General features: G+C 22.8%; 4 protein-coding genes across 4 annotated transcripts; 3 read left to right on the top strand and 1 right to left on the bottom strand. All coding sequences in view use genetic code 6, as the record gives it.

The window, feature by feature from the left end:
• Nucleotides 1-740: 740 nt before the first annotated feature.
• Nucleotides 741-1,654, top strand: TTHERM_001031039 (S54 family peptidase; the record flags this gene model as incomplete). The annotated part of the gene is made up of 2 exons (XM_012796666.1): nt 741-782; nt 860-1,654. 2 exons carry the CDS (start codon nt 741-743, stop codon nt 1,652-1,654), a joined length of 837 nt encoding a protein of 278 aa, XP_012652120.1.
• Nucleotides 1,655-3,731: 2,077 nt separating this feature from the next.
• Nucleotides 3,732-8,706, top strand: TTHERM_01031040 (importin-beta amine-terminal domain protein; the record flags this gene model as incomplete). Its single annotated transcript, XM_001012431.3, has 12 exons — nt 3,732-3,932; nt 4,340-4,427; nt 5,205-5,697; nt 5,851-6,359; nt 6,421-6,567; nt 6,638-6,850; nt 6,941-7,380; nt 7,452-7,553; nt 7,614-7,892; nt 7,945-8,092; nt 8,196-8,545; nt 8,605-8,706. 12 exons carry the CDS (start codon nt 3,732-3,734, stop codon nt 8,704-8,706), a joined length of 3,072 nt encoding a protein of 1,023 aa, XP_001012431.1.
• Nucleotides 8,707-10,015: 1,309 nt separating this feature from the next.
• Nucleotides 10,016-13,016, top strand: TTHERM_01031050 (hypothetical protein; the record flags this gene model as incomplete). Its single annotated transcript, XM_001012432.2, has 6 exons — nt 10,016-10,228; nt 10,288-10,320; nt 10,443-10,568; nt 10,625-10,885; nt 10,945-11,856; nt 12,009-13,016. The coding sequence occupies exons 1-6, from the start codon at nt 10,088-10,090 to the stop codon at nt 13,014-13,016; spliced, it is 2,481 nt and encodes an 826-aa protein (XP_001012432.2). The 5' UTR covers nt 10,016-10,087.
• A 713-nt stretch (nt 13,017-13,729) lies between these two features.
• Nucleotides 13,730-16,922, bottom strand: TTHERM_01031060 (DNA replication licensing factor MCM8, putative; the record flags this gene model as incomplete). The annotated part of the gene is made up of 9 exons (XM_001012433.3): nt 13,730-14,086; nt 14,153-14,327; nt 14,391-14,587; nt 14,745-14,874; nt 14,928-15,255; nt 15,324-15,370; nt 15,433-15,736; nt 15,852-16,572; nt 16,734-16,922. The coding sequence occupies 9 exons, from the start codon at nt 16,920-16,922 to the stop codon at nt 13,730-13,732; spliced, it is 2,448 nt and encodes an 815-aa protein (XP_001012433.3).
• Between the last annotated feature and the right edge of the window lie 2,005 nt (nt 16,923-18,927).

The raw sequence follows: 18,927 nt of genomic DNA on the forward strand, positions 1-18,927 counted from the left end.
TTGTAAATAAAAAAAGACTAAACTATTTTTACTTTTCAAGATTTCTTCAAAATAAAATTTTTGTATTGAAAATATAATATTTTTCCTTTTTAATGCTTTTTACATAAAATAGATATTGATAAGCAGTAGATTTTCATAAATTACAAGTAAAATAATTATATTACAATCTGCCTATAATTTGCATAAGAAATATTTGTCGAGGTTTTAAATAAATTCAATATTTTTTAATAAAATTTTATGATATTTTAAATGATAAATCATCAGAAATAGATAGTTTCTAATAAAAATGATGTTCATAACAAAAGTAAATAGTAATTCAAAAATACAATTTACAACAAAAAGTTATTATTTTAGAATATTTAATAATCAGATTTAAAATTAAATGAAAGAAAATTTGATTGCGGTTAAATTTTGTCAATTTTATTAGAAATATTCTATTAATCAAAAATATGGATTACAAAATTAATTTATTTGATATACCAAATTTTTTATTAATATTTGAATTGGCAAAATAATTGAAATATCATGCAATTATTGATACAATGATTAATTTGTTTATTCATTAATTTATAACAATCAATTAGAAAATAAATATTAGTCTTTTGCTATCTTAGAAATACAATAGAACAAATAAACAAATAATAATAATCGATTGATAAAAAAGATCATAGGATATAAACAAAACAAATAAATAAATAACAAACAAACAAAGAAAGAAATCAAAGAAAAGAAATCGATTAATGAGTTAAAAACCAGTTGAGGAGTTAATTAAGTAGAACCTAGTAAAAAATACTTTAACATTTTTATGGATAGAAAATAAAATAATCAAATAAATTTCTGAAAAATAATTCAAAATTAGGCCAAGCAAGGATTTATCAAGGATCCGATGGAAGAGAATTTTTTAGATATGATTCAGATCTATTTGTTTCCGAATTACAAATTATTATCTTTTACAAATCTGATAGCATTAATTGATACCATTTTTTACATTTCTACTTTGTGCTATGACGATACTGATGAAAAATTAGGATTATTATCTCCATCTCATGAAAGTCTGTATACCTTTGGCCATATTTATCCTCCTAAAATGAAAAAGGGTTAATATTATAGATTTATAATACCAATATTTCTATACTCAAATTTGATACACTATTTATTTAGCATGTTCGCAAAGATATATTTACTGCAGTTAATAGAACATTTTTAGGGTTTTTTTAAAACTCTATTTATATACCTTATGGTTACCACATATGGAGTAGTATTTAACTCGTTATTTCCTGGCGCATATGGAGTTGGAGGATCATTTTTCATTGGTTTAATATTAATTTGTTTTGTGTAAGAAAGTAGTCAAAATAGAATGATGAGTAAATACAATTAATTTTGTTTTATTTCTGGTTAATCAAGCTAAGTGAAAAATTCAATTATAATATTCATTACACTCTTATCTATTTATGTAATGAATTAAGTTTTCCCTAACATTCCTATGTTTGGCCACTGTGGAAGCTATTTTATGAGCCAGATACTATCTAATGTATTTACCAACTAGAAGAGAGATAAGAATAAATGCAAGCAAATCTTATGGTTTATGATATCAATCTTAGTTTACCTTGCTACATTTTATATTTTCTTTTTCCTAAAAAACAATTCTGAATGAAATGCCTATCTAAACAATAAAAAGACAAATATTAAGAAACTCTTCCTTCTTGCAAATCGCATATTTTCTAATCAATAAATAAATAAAAAATTCATAAAAAGATTTAATTAAAGTTAATGATTATGTATAAAGTTGATATTTCATTAGTTTATTCACATTTTTAGAATTATTTTGATTTTATATTTTTTTAATAATAAATCCTGTAAATATTTCAACTTCAATTTAAGAAATAATATTTTTTAAAGATTAATTTACTTGTTATTAAATTAATCTTAACAAAATATATTTATCTAATAGATATCCTAGAAAATTATAATTTTTATTTTTTGTGAAATTCTAAGATATTTGATACAAATTTTAGATTAAAAATCTTTTGCACATTATTTTCATTAAGCATTAGCATACATATTATATGATATGAGTAAAATAGTGCTTATTATTAGAACTATAAAATTTCATTTAATTTTAAAGTAAAGCAATACAAAATAAATATTAAGAAATTCCAATGAAAACCTAAATTTAGTCTTTGCTTACGAATTAGAAATAGTAAAACAGTATAATTTTAATATTAGCTCTAAATTATTAAAATAACTTTTACAAGGAAAAAGAAAGTATGATAAACAAAAGTTAAAAAAATAAAAAATGAGAATTCATATTTATTTACATCAAAAACTCTCTTAAGCCAATACTGTATTTTAAACTTATTCACAAATTATGGTATTGAAAAATCTTGGAGACTTTAACCATATATATATATACCCTATCTAAATCCTTCAAAATTAAGACATCTTTTGGCTACATCCTCAGTCTCAGTGAAGGGGAGTGATAAAAAACAAATAAGAATTTTATTTTAATATTTTTTTAATTTGATCTAAAATAAGAATTTTAAAATATCTATTAAAAGATATTTACTACTTTGAATTTTACATAAATATTTTATGTTTCATTTATAGTAGTTAATTAGATTAATATTTATAATTGAATTAATTTTAAAGCAAAAGCTTTGATCACATTTAGTCAAAAAGTTGTTTACTTTGATAATTTATTTTAACAAATTGAATAAATAGTTTATTTCTTAAATTCCTTTTCTGATTAAGATAAATTTAAATATAAAAATTTTATGAAGTTTTACAAATAATGTACGATTAAATAAATAAAAGAAAATTTGATTATTTTAGAAAGATTCTCAGCATTTTATTTTTTATAAGAAATAATTATTGATGCAGAGATATTTTAAGATCAAACAAAAACTATGTTTTTTGAATATTAAAGGATATATGTGATTAAATTGATAATTATAATAGATTAGAAAAATACTTCTTTTTTAAGAATATAGTGTGTTTTTTTAATTTGAATTAGCCATTTAGTAAGCATCTATAATATTTTATACTAAAATGTCTATAACAATAATATTTACCATAAATTACTATCAATATAAACAATTAAGATAGTTAAATAAGAATTAATAAGAATTTTTAGTAGACATTTTAAGTTCAAATTTATATCTATATGAATAGATACAAAAATTAATTAGTATTTTTATGATAATTTTTGAATTAAGCTAGACTGACCTATTTAAAGCTAAGATTAGAAGTAACTAAAAAAATTTAAGTCAGCTTGGTAAAAGATGATAATTATATTGGTAGAAATTGTTATGAAGATAGAATGATCTATGAGATCATCAACAAACAATATAATAATCACTAACTTTATTTTATAAATAGAAAAATAGATGTAATTTAATAATACTGAGTCTATATCAAGCAGTGATAATTAAAGTGTCTTAATGAAAAAGATACATCTCTACCAAATGACTTTCATTCATTCTATCAATGAATTATTTAGTTACTAATTGATTTATTCTATCAATCAATCTAAAATTCGCTTTATATTTATTTGTTTAATTATTTATTTATTGGAAGTCTGCGAAATCTTTGTTGCCAAATATTTTAATAGCAAAAAGTTTATTTATATTTAAAAAAAAAGATAAAAAAGAAATTTATAGATAAATTTTAGAACAAACAATCAAACACATTAAAATTAAAGAGAAAAATTAAGCAAGCATTTAATTAAAATTATGTAAAGCAGCCAATAGCAAGTTTAGATGCAAGAAGTCGTCTTGTAAAATTTAGATGAGAATACAATTTATCAATGTCTCGAAGCAATCCACACTGCCGCTAACGAGTCAATCAGAAAAAATGCTGACTAATATTTGATGAGTTTGGAAGAACATCCTCAATTTTCTTTAATTTTGATTTCTATCTTCGAAAAAGCTCAAGTAATCAATCTAATAAGCAAAAACACATCAAACTTCATCTTAAAATTTCGCCCTTTGTTTTTTCGTTCAATCAATTCTTTTTTGTAAAGATTTTCCTCTTATTTGTTAAAATCTTTGAAACTTGTTCAATCGGTTTATTAATTTATTGTCCATCCATGATCTATGCCAGAAAATTGTTTAATTTGGGAGCTTTTTGTATTTGTTTTTAGCCAAAATAATTGAGTAATTGCAATCAATTAATATCTAAACTAAGTCAGATTCATAATAAATTAATGGGAGAGTTTAAAATCAAACAATAAAATATGAGGAAATGCAAAAGAGTTATGAAGCGATAAAATAAACAGAAGCGAAACTTTTAGAATTTTTTTTATAAGCAATAAATCTAATTCAAATTTTGTTTTTAATAGGTAGAAACAATCAAATTGACAGCCTTAATGTATCTCAAAAACATCATTAAGAGATATTGGTCATAAAGATCCTTAGTAAAGAAGAAAGGTAAACAAAAAAACTGCAAATAAATAAATAATATTAAATATTTAAAAGAAATTTTAAAATATTTAAAATAATAAAAAGCGAATAAAAAATTGTTTCTTTTGTCTTAGAATAAAAATATTTATATAATATTAGCTTAATAAGATTTCTTTTAAAAAAAGAACTACATGCACTAATAGAATATAATTATTTATTCGTATCTTTTTAACTTTCTATCAATTCTAAAAACAGAATAAATACAAAATTCTATATGCAAAACAACAAAAGCTCTTTAAAAAATGAAAAAAATAATAAGAAAAAATAGAATTCAATGCAGTTTATAGTGATTTTCAAATGAGTACATTAAAATATAATCGAAATTCTATTTGATTTTCATAATTATCGTAATTTATTGTCATTTTTTTGAGCAGAAGATTTATTTTAGATTAAAAAAGAAAGTAAAGATTGATTTACAATAGATAATATCTAAAGCAAAATAATTTTTAAAGTAAAATAAAGAATAGCAAAAAATAAATTATTTTTATTAATTAATCTAGCTTTTTAGTACAAAATATTTTGATTTCTTCAAAATAAAGCAAAAACTTAAAAACCAAAAAAATTTGATAGTAAAATAGAATTATGTATTTATTTCAAGTAAATTGAGAACATTTTTATGCATTTTCATTATTTTAAATCAAATAATTTACATATAATTCAAAATTTTAATGAATAAAACATTTCTTCAAATAAATTATCCATTTATATTTATTTATTTATTAATTTGACATTAATTTTAAATAGAATGCCCTTTCCCTGAACAAAATAAGACTTAAATTCGTCAATACTTTGTCAATTTACTTTAGAATAATAATAGCAGAAGCATTAGAAAGCATATAGATGCATGCATTAGTTTAATTATTTAAAATGAATTGCCTAACTGCTTTCCTTAGATTATAGAGTATATCTAATCTTCTTTAAGCGCCTTGCTTCAAGTTTTAAAACAAGGAAATATTGATGTTTTGAATAATTAAGAAACCTTCAACTTACTCAAAACCTGTAAAATTGTCTTGAGATAATTCTCCAAAAAACCTATAAATAACTAATAGCCCAATCCTATCCACTAAAGTAATTTAGAGTTGGTATTTACCATTTGGGAGATGGTTAACAATTACACCTAGCAAGCTATCAGCAATTAAAATATCAACTAATTTTAGTTATTCACTAGCATTTCGACCGCATTTGATAAAATGCTTTGTTTTTCTATTTGCAGTCAATCAACTGAAACTTAATTCAGGTAAATTAATTAATGCCTATTATTTTTTCTTTTAAATAATAAGAATAAATAATTAATGATTTATTTTAGAATATTTCACTTTAAAAAGATGATATTTAAAAGAATAAAAGAACAAATTTTTTGATATATTTTTATTTATTTTAACAAAAACAGCGATGCTATTAGTTAGATTATTACTTAGATAATTTCAAAACTAGGCTAAATTCTTGACTTGATAGGTAAAGTTGGTGATAATGAAGACTTAAAAGAATTACTTATCAAGCAGATAAAGGCTATCACAATTAATACAATCTCAATTTAGTTTAAGTTACCTCTTGCATTCTAAGCTATTTTATCTACATAATTGAATATTATTGAAAAGTTGATTTATTCTTTTGATTAACTCGAAGAAGAAAATTTATTAAAGTGTGGTTTACTTGCTATGTTCAGAATATTGAGCAAATTCACTTACTACGCTAATCCTGAATTGTATAAAGAAAGTGTCTAAAAAAGCAAAATTATGCAATATGCTTAACCTTAGCTTTAATGTTCAACAGCTTTCTATTCATTTTTTACAGCAGAAAAAATTGAATAAACTCTCAATTATTTGATCCAAAAAATCCTCCCTTATAATTTCCAATTAATGAATGAGCTCTCAAAGAACGATGATATCATTGAAAAAGGTAAAAAAATTCTCAATTTTATACTCTTAAATTTATTAAATTGTTATTCTATGAAAATTAGATGACTAAAATTACATGGATGATGCAGTAAATGAGATCGATAACTCTTTATATAGCATAACAATGTGCATGACTGAGCAAATTCTCCAACGTTTCCCAGAAAAATGTTTGCTTCTTTTAAAAAATCTTATGTCTTAATTGCAACAATGTAATAAAAAAATAAATTAATTTCATTATAATTAATATGTTAATTTTAAATATCCATTTTAAAAATAAAGCTAATTTCACAAATGTTTCTAGCGACATACAAGAAAGTATTTTCTCGATAATGGGTTTGGTTCCTAAGGTTTGCAAGAAGAATAACATTGATCCCAACAATTTATTCGATTTTGTTGGATTGTTAAAATACTTGTACAACAATCAAAAGCAAATGAATTTTGCAGCAAGACGTATTCCTATTTTAGTAACTAAATGGATTGAATATCTTCCATGTAAAATTATTTTCTTATTGTTAATTTAATTAATAATAATAATTTTAGTAATCATTGAATAAATTAATTTATTTATTTTTATAAAAATAGAAAATATTTAAGTCGAAATTGCTGGAATAGTTAGCCAAATTATTTATGACCACCAAGAGCCTTATATTCGTTATGAATGTTGCATGTGCTTATCTGAAATTGTTAAAACTGAGGCTAACTTAGATTACTCTGTTATGATTGATAAGATTGCTCCTATTATCGTCCAACTTTTCACTTGCTTCGAAGTCGCTACTGTTTTATGGCGTCTAATTTCTTTCTTATCAAATATATTGAAGAAATGTTAAGCTGAGAATTAGCATTAGTAACTTTTACTTGTCCTCTAAAATTCACAATTAAATGCTATCCTTAACACAGACGATGAATTGTTAAAGGGCGCTCTTGCTGATATGTTCATCGATTTAATTGTCTTCTTCCCTCCTAGCACTCCTCTTTAACCCATTTACAAGCTTGCCATATAATTTATTGATAACTGTCTTTCAGTAATTTCATTTATTATTTTACTTAATTAAAATTTATTCTTTAATATTGAATTATTTTTATTAAATTGTAGAAACGCAGCTTGGAAATTAATATTCTTAAATTGTGGTATTTCCTCTCAAAAGAATATTGCCCTATTTAGTAATTGGATGAACCCATGAAGAATCTTCTTTTCGTAATTATAAATCTTCACTTAAAAAAAATTAAACTAAAGTTTTCTTTCAATTATAAATAGAAATACATTCCTCTTTTATCAAATTCTGATTAAGACGAAGAGATTATCGTAAAGGCTCTTTCTATCATTGAAGAATACATTTTATTGGAATTCATTCCCTTAAATTCATCAGAAATTCTTGAATACATAGAAAAAACATATGTGATTGCAAAGAACTTCGAAGCTGAAGATTGCATTGATGAATGCTTAAACATAAAAACTCAAGCCTTGAATCTTTTGGGTACTGCTATTTTGATCTTGTTAAATAGACAAGAATAAAACATCTTAATGAGCTTAGAAGTACATTTTTTAAATTGTAAAAATTATAAACTTAATTATATTAATTTAACAGAGAATTATGAAGCTTTTAATTATTGATTTATCTAACACTAACATCAATAAGACTAATAAATTTGTCCCATCATACCGTGCAATTCTCCAAACTATATTCAACAGATTCTTAATTGAAAACTTTGGAGCTATGATCGAATTCGTTAAATGTAATTTATTAATTAATTTTCATTCATAGAAATATATGAATATCTATCTATCTACTTTTAAATAAGCTTATTTATCTAATTTATTTGATTTTAACTTAAAAAGAATGTGGCATGAATGTTGATACATTTATGGAAACATGGTTCATGAATATGGAATTCACAGAATCTAAGAATACTTCAAAAATTAACACTATTGCTGTTTTAACTATCTTGCCCCATATCTCTGGCTAAATGTTCTCTAAGTATTTCGGATATGCTCTTAAAAGAATGTTACCTGATATCCACTTTTACTTAGACTTGCTTGCTGGTAACAAGACTGAAAAACCTTAAAACGCTTTCGCAGTAAGATCCCGTAAAGATGAAAAAGTAGCCTCTGCTCGTAAGAAAGCATTAAGATAAACTTAATTATACGAAAATGTTAATTTAGTTTAGTTTTTTAAGACTCAAATTCAAGTAAAATTTGCTTTTTTAATTTCAAGTTATAAAATAGTAATTTTCTATTTAATTTAAAGGCTGCATTCTAAAATTTCAATATAGCTCCTAACAGTTTAAGTGTATTGATTGACGATTAGGGTAGAATTGAATAATTCTTAAATATAATGAACTCTAACTGATATTTATCAAATGAATGTCTATTTATTGTATTATATCAATATATTATAGTTATTTTATTAAATAGGTTTACTTTATATTTTCTATTAATTAAAACATCATCTCTTTTATATTTTATCTATCTATCAATCAATCAATAAAACAAACACACACACACATATTTTATTTTAATTTCTCCTTAAAATATTTTTTTGAATAATTTTTAGTTCATATTTTATAATAAAAATAAAAATGTATTAAAATTGAATATAAAAAGATGCTCTTTTAAACTAAATTAATTAATTAGATTAAAGCTAAACAAATTTATTTTTGTTTTAATCACCACTTGATTGAATAATAAAAATATCAACCTCTATTTATTAAATTATTAAATTTTTATTAAAAAAACAATGTGAAATTAAAATGAAAAAAGAAGGTCTTTTAAACAAAATCAATTAGATTAAAGCTAAATAAATACATTTATTTTTATTTAAATAATTAATAATTAATCGATTAAATAATAAAAAATTTCAACTTCATCTTATTAATTATTCAATTTAAATTTAAAAATAATGAGAAAACATATTCTTTTAAATAAAGTCAATTAGATTAAAGCTAAACAAATTTATTTTTATTTTAATTAACAATCACTTGATTGAATAATAAAAGATTTCAATTTGATTTTATTAAATTATTTAATTTTTATTAAAAAAATAATGGGATATTAAAATGAAAAAGATGTTCATTTTAAAATAAATTCAATTAAATTAAAGCTAAGCAAATATATTTTTATTATAATCACCATCTATCTATCTAATAAAGTTATAAATTTTGTTATTTTTATTTATGTTTATAAAATTTTTTTTATAGATTTAAATCTAGTTTCAAATTCGACAAAATAATAAATTCTCTTTTCTAAAAAATATTCTTAAATTTATTAATTTAATAAAATAAATTTTTTATTAGTTTCCATATATTTTCCTTTGGTTATTCAATAATTTTTAGTGATTATAGAAATATTTTTAAAGAGAACTTTAAAATTTTTTGATAGATTAAGTAGAAACTAGCAAGCAGAATAAAAATATCATATTTCCTTTTATTCATATAGTTTTTAATTAGATTAAAATAAAATAATTGGATATAAAAAATTTGAAAAGTAAACGATAAAATTTTTTGAATCTTAGACACTCGCTCACCAAATTTGCAATATATTTATTTCATTTTAATAAATAAAAGACTTTTATCATGTTAGAATTATTTGCTAAATAAGTAAAATTAGAAATATTGCATCTATGTATGTATGTATCTCATATTTACGTAAAAAATAATTAATTAAAAACAAAATATCTTTTCAAAGTAAATAAATTAATCAATTAAGTTGAAAAATTGTATTAAAGCGAAGAAATGTCTAATAAAGATAAATTCAGTTCTTCTTTTTTTTTAAATAACAATTAATAATCTGAATTTTAAATGCAAAAAAATAAAATATTTTAAGATTAGTAAGATTATGATGGTTAAAATTCATTTAATTCTGAAGAATTCAAAGTAAAAATTTTAAAATTAAGGATGATCATTTCATTAATAAATATTATGAATTTAAATAGCAGGACTAACAAAGCGAAGATCAGATTGTTTAGGTAAAATAAAAAATTAAATAAAAAGTTAGTCTAAGAAGTTTAAATACAAACAAAAATTTCCAACTTAGAAACTAGAAAATAATATGTTTTTGGTTAATTATGAACAATAAAATATTTGTTAGAATGATGGATAGAAACAATTAGGACAATAGATGTAAAAAAACAGCATAGTTTAAGATTAGCAAGATTATGAAGATTAGCAAGATTATGAAGGTTAGCAGGCAGATATTATCTAAGAATTGGCTGCTGTAAATACTTAAAATTGAAGATAATTTGATTTAAAAGACATTAAATTAATAAGTAGGACTAATAAAATAGAGATTAGATGATTCAAACTCAATAAAAAAGTTAAGCATCAAATCAGCGAAAGAAACTTAAATATAATAAAAAATTCCCAATTTAGCAACTATCTGATAATGCGTTTTTGACTAATTAGGGTTAACAAAATATTTGTTGGGATAACGGGTAGGAGTATATAGGATAGACATAAAAAAATAATATATTTTAAGATTAGCAAGATTAGGATTAGGATGATTAGCCAGCAGATATTCTCTAAAAATTGGAAGTAATAAATACTTAAAGTTAAAAATAATTTGATTATAAAAGCATTAATTTAATGAGTAGGAATAATTAAACAGAGACTAGATGATTGAAACTCAATTAAAAAGTTAAACATCTAATTAGCGAAAGAAGCTTAAATATGATTAACAATTTCCAATTGAGGAGCTACAAAATAATGTGTTTTTAACTAAAATGCCAGAAAATAATTATTAGGAAGATGAAGAGGAAGAGCAAAATATTGAATAGAATATCTCAGATGAACCTAATTATGAAAATTAAGAGGAAAAAAATATTAATGATAAAAGCAAAATGGATTAAACTATAAGGATTTTAGATTAAGATATAACAGCAAGTTAAATTAATTATGATTTAGAAAATGAAGAATATAACAAAAAATTTGGATTAAATTAACATACTGACAAAAATTATTAATAAACTAATACTGATTTTGGCAAAGAGCTTGAACAAGCTATGGAAGAAATTAATGATTAAACTTAAGAATAAATATGGTAAGACGAATTCGCTTAAGATGGAAATTAACAATTTTTCAACACTTCTAATCAAAATAATTTTGAGTTTTTACCCACAAACACATTTAGTTTGTCAGAATATATTAAAACGACTATAAATGACCATTACTTTAATGGAGATTGTTAAAATGTAAAGACAAGACTAAATGATACAATCAAACAAGTTTATTAATACGTGGAATCTTAAATAACAGAAAAGCATAACCAAATTGAGGATTTTAAAACAAAGTTAAAAAAATTCATTTTTGATTATAGATACGATCAAAATCACTAACCACGCAAATACTTTCACAAAACTCTTACTGAATAAAATCTAAGACAAAAATTTTAAGACCCTAAATATGACGAGCGTAAAGTCAACTTCGAAATTCAAGATTTTGATGAGACTCCCTTCAGTTTGTTCGCTAACGAAGTGGATATTTACATCAACTCTCTTTCTAACGAGGTAAATAAATCTATATAAATTAATATTTTATTATCAAATCTTTAATATATCAAAAAAATAAAATAACATTTAATTTATTGCTTTCAACCACAAGTTTATTTTCTAAATAAAACTTTTTAATTTAGAATGTTTTTTTTTTATAATTGAAATAGATGTGTATAAAATAAGCTTATTATAACGAATTAGAAGTGTATTTGAATGCAGTTTATAGAGAAAAGTGTGATATTAAATCTAATTACTTGTATGAAAGGAGAATTTATCATCAGTGCATTCAATTTACTTTCAAAGATACTGGCTTGACTTTAAAAATTAGAATTTAAAAAAAAATTTATAATTTATTTAAGCAGAGAGATAAAATAATTCAAAGCTTTTATGCAAAAAATAAAACAGAATTAAATATTTTTAGTAGCTTTGTCTTTTATTGGGCTTAAAAGCGTTAGCTGCTTTCACAATATATCATGGACAAAAACGCTTGGATAATCTTAATTATTTATTTTTTCTAAATTAACAAACGTTTACCTCCATCCATAAATTATGATTAGCTAGATCTAACTGCTAAATAAATAGAAAATGAATGCTATTAATAAGCAACAGACCAACTCAAAAGAAATTTAGAAAAAGAAAAACAAGCAACAATCACTAGTGATAAGGTATTCGACTTCAAAAAGTTTGAAAAAAAGAGCAATTCTTAGTTTGTAGTTCAATGCAAGCTTGATCAAAAGCTTAATATCAATAATAGAGATTTGACTCTGGATAATATGAAAATTTACTAAATTCTACCAATAATTAGACCAAGCAGTTAAGAAATACATAAAATACATGAAGCTCCCAATTTTAATTATGGTTTCTTCTTCTTTAAGTTTTTATATTTTTTAAATTTTCAAATTGTCATAGACCCGATATCAGTATCAATAAATGGCTAAATTTTACAAAAAAAAATAAATAATCATAACGAAAACGCCGAACCATTATCAATAAGAGATACAATAAGACCAGAAATTAATTTAGTCTCGCATTTATCATTCTAATAAGATGCCTTTTCCCATTTTGTAGAGCAAATAAAGTTTGCTTACAGCACTATCCATGAAAATAAATCAGAAAAGTTATTTCTAAAATCTATTCCTTCTCCTGTATTTAACACCTCTAAGAGAGAAAAATGATTCAAAAGAAATTCAAAAATGATTCAAAAGAAATTCAAAAATAATTCAAAAGAAATTAAAAAATAATTTCATTATTTAAATTTAAAAAATAATAAGATTGAAAAAATAATAATGAATGCTGGCTGATTAAAGCTATTTATAATAAATTACCCTCTCATATTAGTTATTTAATTAAAGTTATATTTTAATACTTTGTATAAACATTTTAATTCATATAAATAAAAAAATTCTAATAACAAACAATCCAAAACCTAATTATTATTATTATTATGAGATTTAATTATAAGAACAATGTTTTATTTCCATTTTTATAAAATAAATTTAAATTACTTAAATTATTATAAAGAATTTCATAATTATTTTTTTTAATTTATTTTAAGGAGAAAAATAACATAAATGGTTTTATAAAAAAAAAAGTAAAAAAATAAAATTCAAAAATTTTAAAACTCAAAAAATTCTTTTTTTTATCAAAATTTTATCAAAGTTTTAATTAAGATTTTAATTTTAAGATTTTTAAATATTTATAAGTTTTTTCTTAGTTCATTAATGAATAGAAAAATATCCATCTCTTTTTTAAGTTTAGAAAATGATAAATAAGTACTAAATAAAACAAATAAATAAATATATAAGTAGTTAACAGAGAGAATTAATATAGAGTATTTTTTAAATGGTTTTTATTATTTCAATTTATTTAATGTTAATTTTTAATAAATTCAGTAATTTCTTTTTGCTGCCAATTCATAGTTTTTGTTACCTCTAAAAATAAGCATAGATTAATGATTAAGCTTTGAAATAAACTCACTGAAATCTCCAACATTCATGTTAATGCTCTTTGCTATAGTTGTTAAATCGTTATAGGAGAATTAATATGAACCTTTAATTGATGCTTCTTATTATAATCTTTCTAAGAAGACCTTTGTTTATTTCATCACACTAAGACTTCCTATATTGTTTGGGTTTATATTTTTCAAACCCTTATTAACTTATAAAGAAGTGCCACCTGCTCCACGAGCGTAGTTTAGATCTTCAAGAGAATCAAATAAACTTTCTTACATCAGCTCAACAACTTCCTAATTTTTAAATAAATTTGATGTCAATAAATTTATTTGGTCTAAATTATTCGAAAATCAAAATACAAGAGCATCCTTTTTCGTCACTATATCTCTGCATTCTATTTTTGCACGGGCTTATGAAAGTCTTACTAGAGACTCAAGTTGTCTGTTTGTAATTGGAATAGATGAAGTATTAAAATGTGATTCTCTCAAAGTTAAATAAAATTCCTTTATAATTTCAGCAGCTTCTCTACTAAGTCTAAATATTTATTTATTATTTTAAAGGATTTATTTAAATATCAAAACTAAATAAATTATTTACACTGGCTGAACAAATTTCTTCACATACTAAATATATTTTCTCATTATAGCAGGAGAGAGAATTAGATTTTCAGTAACTTCTGCACACTCAGCTTATAATTTTTCTGTCAAAGAACTGTATTCAGTATCTTGCATGTATTAAGGCTATTTCTAAACAAACTATCCCATTTCATCTTTCTTTCTTTTTCTTGAATGCAGCTGTTGATTAATTTATTCATTATTCAAAATAAAGAATATAATCTTTAAAAAATTGTAAAGAATTGAATTAAATAATTTTAAAATTAAAAAAAAACCCTTTAACAAAAATATTTTTAATTTAATTTAATAAAATAAAAATTAATTTTTTAAAAATTACTTTCATAATATGTTCTGATAATTTTTAATCTCTCATTGGATCAGGAGTATCTAATAGAAGGAAAATTAAATCAAATCTAGATAGAATTGCGTTATTAATTTTAATATTATCCTTGATTTATTTTGATTTACTTTTTATTTTAAATAATGTGTTATTTTTTATTGATAAAAAACATTAAATTACTTATAATGTCCTTCTTTTGGATTAGCTGAAGCTATAATAGTTGCTCTTGATTAAAGTGAGCAAAGGACACCACTTTTAGCTAGAGAAACTGTTTATTGTTCCATAGCTTCTAACAAGACATAATGATCAGCAGACATTTTATCAAATTCATCAATACAACAAACACCTTAATCACTCAAAATAAGAGCACCAGCTTCGAGCGTACTTTCACCAGTAACTGGATCTTTTGTAACTGTAACAGTCAAACCAGCGTTAGAAGAGCTGCTTCCACATGTATATATTGATCTAGTAGTGATATTGGCTAAAAATTTCAATAACTAAGATTTACCTTTTTGAGTAAAAACAATAATTAATTAGTTTATTAAAAATGATAGAATTATAAAAAGTAAGTCACACCTAAACCAGGATCACCAATTAAAAGAACATGACAGTCGCTTCTAAATCTAAAATAAATAAATAGTTTAAAATTTCAAATAAGAAACTTGAATGTATCTAAGTAAATTACGAAATTTTATTGTCATCAGCAAATGGATTAGAAATACCTTAAAGCTCATTAACTGGAGCTCCACCTAGAATAGAAAGCAAAAGTCCTGCCTTTACTAGCTCATGCCCAAAGATTGTAGGACAAACAGATTTAACAAGTCTTGGGAATACACGTGGATCATCACTCAAAGTCTAAGCCATAATTATATCTTCTTCAGAGAATTCTTCTTCATCTTCGTTTAAAAGTTTATTTTCATTTTTAGAATTAGTCAAACAGTTTACATCCATAACATTAGATTGCAGACCAATTGTTTTTTTGCCTTATTCTTTTAAATTTTAAAATATGAATTAAAAGAAAGTCAAAAATAAAATGTATTAAATTTAAGTTTATTTTAAGCAATAATTAATTTTATTGTAGTTCATTTTAAAAATGTTAAATACAGCTTAAATCTGCAGCTTCAGTTCTTAATAATCCAGAAACAGTAACAATATCTCCATTAATTGTAGTATTAACAAGATTATCTCTTAGTTCACATTCTAAAGTACGAGGAACTCTTCCACTTCCTTTGTCATCTTCTTCTATTTCTTAAAGCTTGATTCTTTGATACAAGCTGGCTTTTGCTCTAGTTTTATCTGGATTAAATTTAGTTCCCTTGCATTTTGTATTCAGGCATTTTGTAGGTTAGGAATAAATGCCATAAAGAAATTTAATGACTTAGTTTTATTTGCAATCAAGACACTAAAAAGTCATTTCGTTAATCATAACTTAAACAGGAGAAGTCTTCAAAACAACACCCTTTACTTAAAGATATTTATTAATTATATTAGCTTTAATATCTCTCAGCTAAACTGATTAATCATAATTGTATAAGCGAACTATCACTTTCTTTCTTTTTTAGCCTAACAGATGAACTCTTACGCAATCCAAAGCCAAGCTAAGAGAATTTATAGTATCATTAACATCCTTTTCTATTTCTTATTTAAATAATTCAGCTTCCTTACAAGTTTCATCATCGAAATTCTTTAGTTTTATAAAATCAACATAGGCTTCTGATAAATCATTTCTTTTTAAGTTAGTCCATTCTATAATATCTTTAAATTATTAATACAATCTATAACATTCAAAAAATGAAAGCAACATCACATGTCTTGGATCGTTATCCTTTTTTTCATTTAAAAAATATCTATCTTAAAAATTTAATCAATTTTATATCATAAATTATTTTGATAATTCACTTAAAAAATATGTCTTCTTTCGAATAAATTAAATATGACCAAATCCTTTTACATTTAATTCTTTAAAAATTATTATTTTTTTTTTACATAAAATGTTTTGCAGTCATCTTAAAAGTAGTCCTTCCACTTTTCGAGTAGTAATGTATGATCAAAGTTACTGTTATTATTCATTTCAGGCTAAATTATGCTAAGCGAAGACTCGTTATTCTTTTTTGGATGAGTTAATCTCCCTGGACTTTTATAATAAAAATCTGATTCTCTTTTAAAACTAGACATTTTTCAAGATTCGTCAAATCAATCAATCAAACAATCAACTAACTATTTATTTATTTCAAGAAACTTCTTCTAATATTTTGTTGATTTCTACTTTTACAACAAGCAATGAATTTTAATAATATAAATGAATAATAAATCAAATTTTGATACTAAAATCTAATTATCAATTATTTTCAAATTTTTGCGGAAAATCTGCAAAAATTTATGGTATTTATCAGTTTAAAATTATAAAGCAGAAACCATTTTTATAAAACATAAAGATTAATAATACTCAAAAATTTAATTTGAAAAGGTATAGGTAGATTTTATTATGTTTAACATCCATTAAAAAGTTAATATACTTCTGAGTATGTATCTAAAAGTATTTCCAAATATATATTTACATTAAAAATAGTTAAGAATTTTATTTATTAAATTAAACTAAAACATGAAATTAAAGTTTTAAGTAAATAAATATTTGAGAAGAAAAATAGATAAAAGTTAAAAAATCTTAAAACCAAATTCGAAGTTTTTATTTATTATATATCAGATTAAACAAAGCAGAACTTTTAACAATTGAATAGAAAGTAATAACTAAAATTATAAATATTGATTAAGGGTTGTTGGTCTAGTGGCATGATTCTCGTTTAGGGTACGAGAGGTCCCGGGTTCGATTCTCGGACGACCCCAATTTTTTTATTGTATTTTAGATAAAATAACAAAATTAATTTAGTTAAAATAAGAAAAATGTGAAAATTTCCAAACAAAAATATCGATTAAGGGTTGTTGGTCTAGTGGCATGATTCTCGTTTAGGGTACGAGAGGTCCCGGGTTCGATTCTCGGACGACCCCAATTTTTTTTTTATCAAAATGTTTAAAAATCAAAGAAAATCTTAAATACCGAAAGAAAACATATTGATTAAGGGTTGTTGGTCTAGTGGCATGATTCTCGTTTAGGGTACGAGAGGTCCCGGGTTCGATTCTCGGACGACCCCAATTTTTTTTTTTAACTTTACTCTTCTCTTTCTTTAATTTAAGTAAAAAACAATTTTGAAATTTATTTTGTTTTTGAAATTAATAAAGATTTTGAAATATTTATTATTCATTTTTCAGATGAGTTAACTTTGTAAAGTATTTTTTATTTGTGATTATTTTATTTTTTCTTACAAACACAAACAAAAACTATCGATTAAGGGTTGTTGGTCTAGTGGCATGATTCTCGTTTAGGGTACGAGAGGTCCCGGGTTCGATTCTCGGACGACCCCAATTTTTTTTATTTTTTGAATAATTTTAAATGAAGATGAAAACGTTTTAAAGCAAAACATTAAAAAAGTTTTTAAGTTTTATTTCATTTTTATTTTATTGTAAAATTAAGTGAAATTTCTTTCTCAATGTTTTTTCTGATGAATGTATGAATGTACTAGAGAATTAATAAACCTTTTTGTTGATTTGATTTGAGTTGATTAAATTAAAAAATGCATTTAATAATTAAATGAAAACTATTGATTAAGGGTTGTTGGTCTAGTGGCATGATTCTCGTTTAGGGTACGAGAGGTCCCGGGTTCGATTCTCGGACGACCCCAATTTTTTATTTTTATCTAAAGCTAACATATCTCTAAATGAAAAACGTATTATAAGAAAAATTTTGATAATAAAAATTGTTAATTTTCCTCATTAATTTCTTTGTTTTTTTTAAGCTTTTAATCAAACTTTTAAAAAACAACGTGGTTTAAATTAATTTAATACCATAAAAAAAGGCTTGAAACAAAAATTAAATACTGAACAGTAGAAAATAAAAGAGGAGATAGTGATTCTAATCTCTTTTATCTAAAATTTCTAAAAGCTTGTATCTAAAAATTCACCATGATATATATCCTTCCTTTTATTTTGTTAAAAAAGATTTTATAATCTGCATCATTATGAATAGACAATTCAATGAAGTTTACATACAATACGAATTTTTAACTAAAAATAATGAAATAATTTGTTGAAATTTGAAAGAATTAATAAAAAAGATCTTCTAATA

The sequence above is a fragment of the Tetrahymena thermophila genome, assembly GCF_000189635.1.
Source record: "Tetrahymena thermophila SB210 genomic scaffold scf_8254711, whole genome shotgun sequence".
NCBI classification, from domain to species: Eukaryota; Ciliophora; class Oligohymenophorea; order Hymenostomatida; family Tetrahymenidae; genus Tetrahymena; species Tetrahymena thermophila.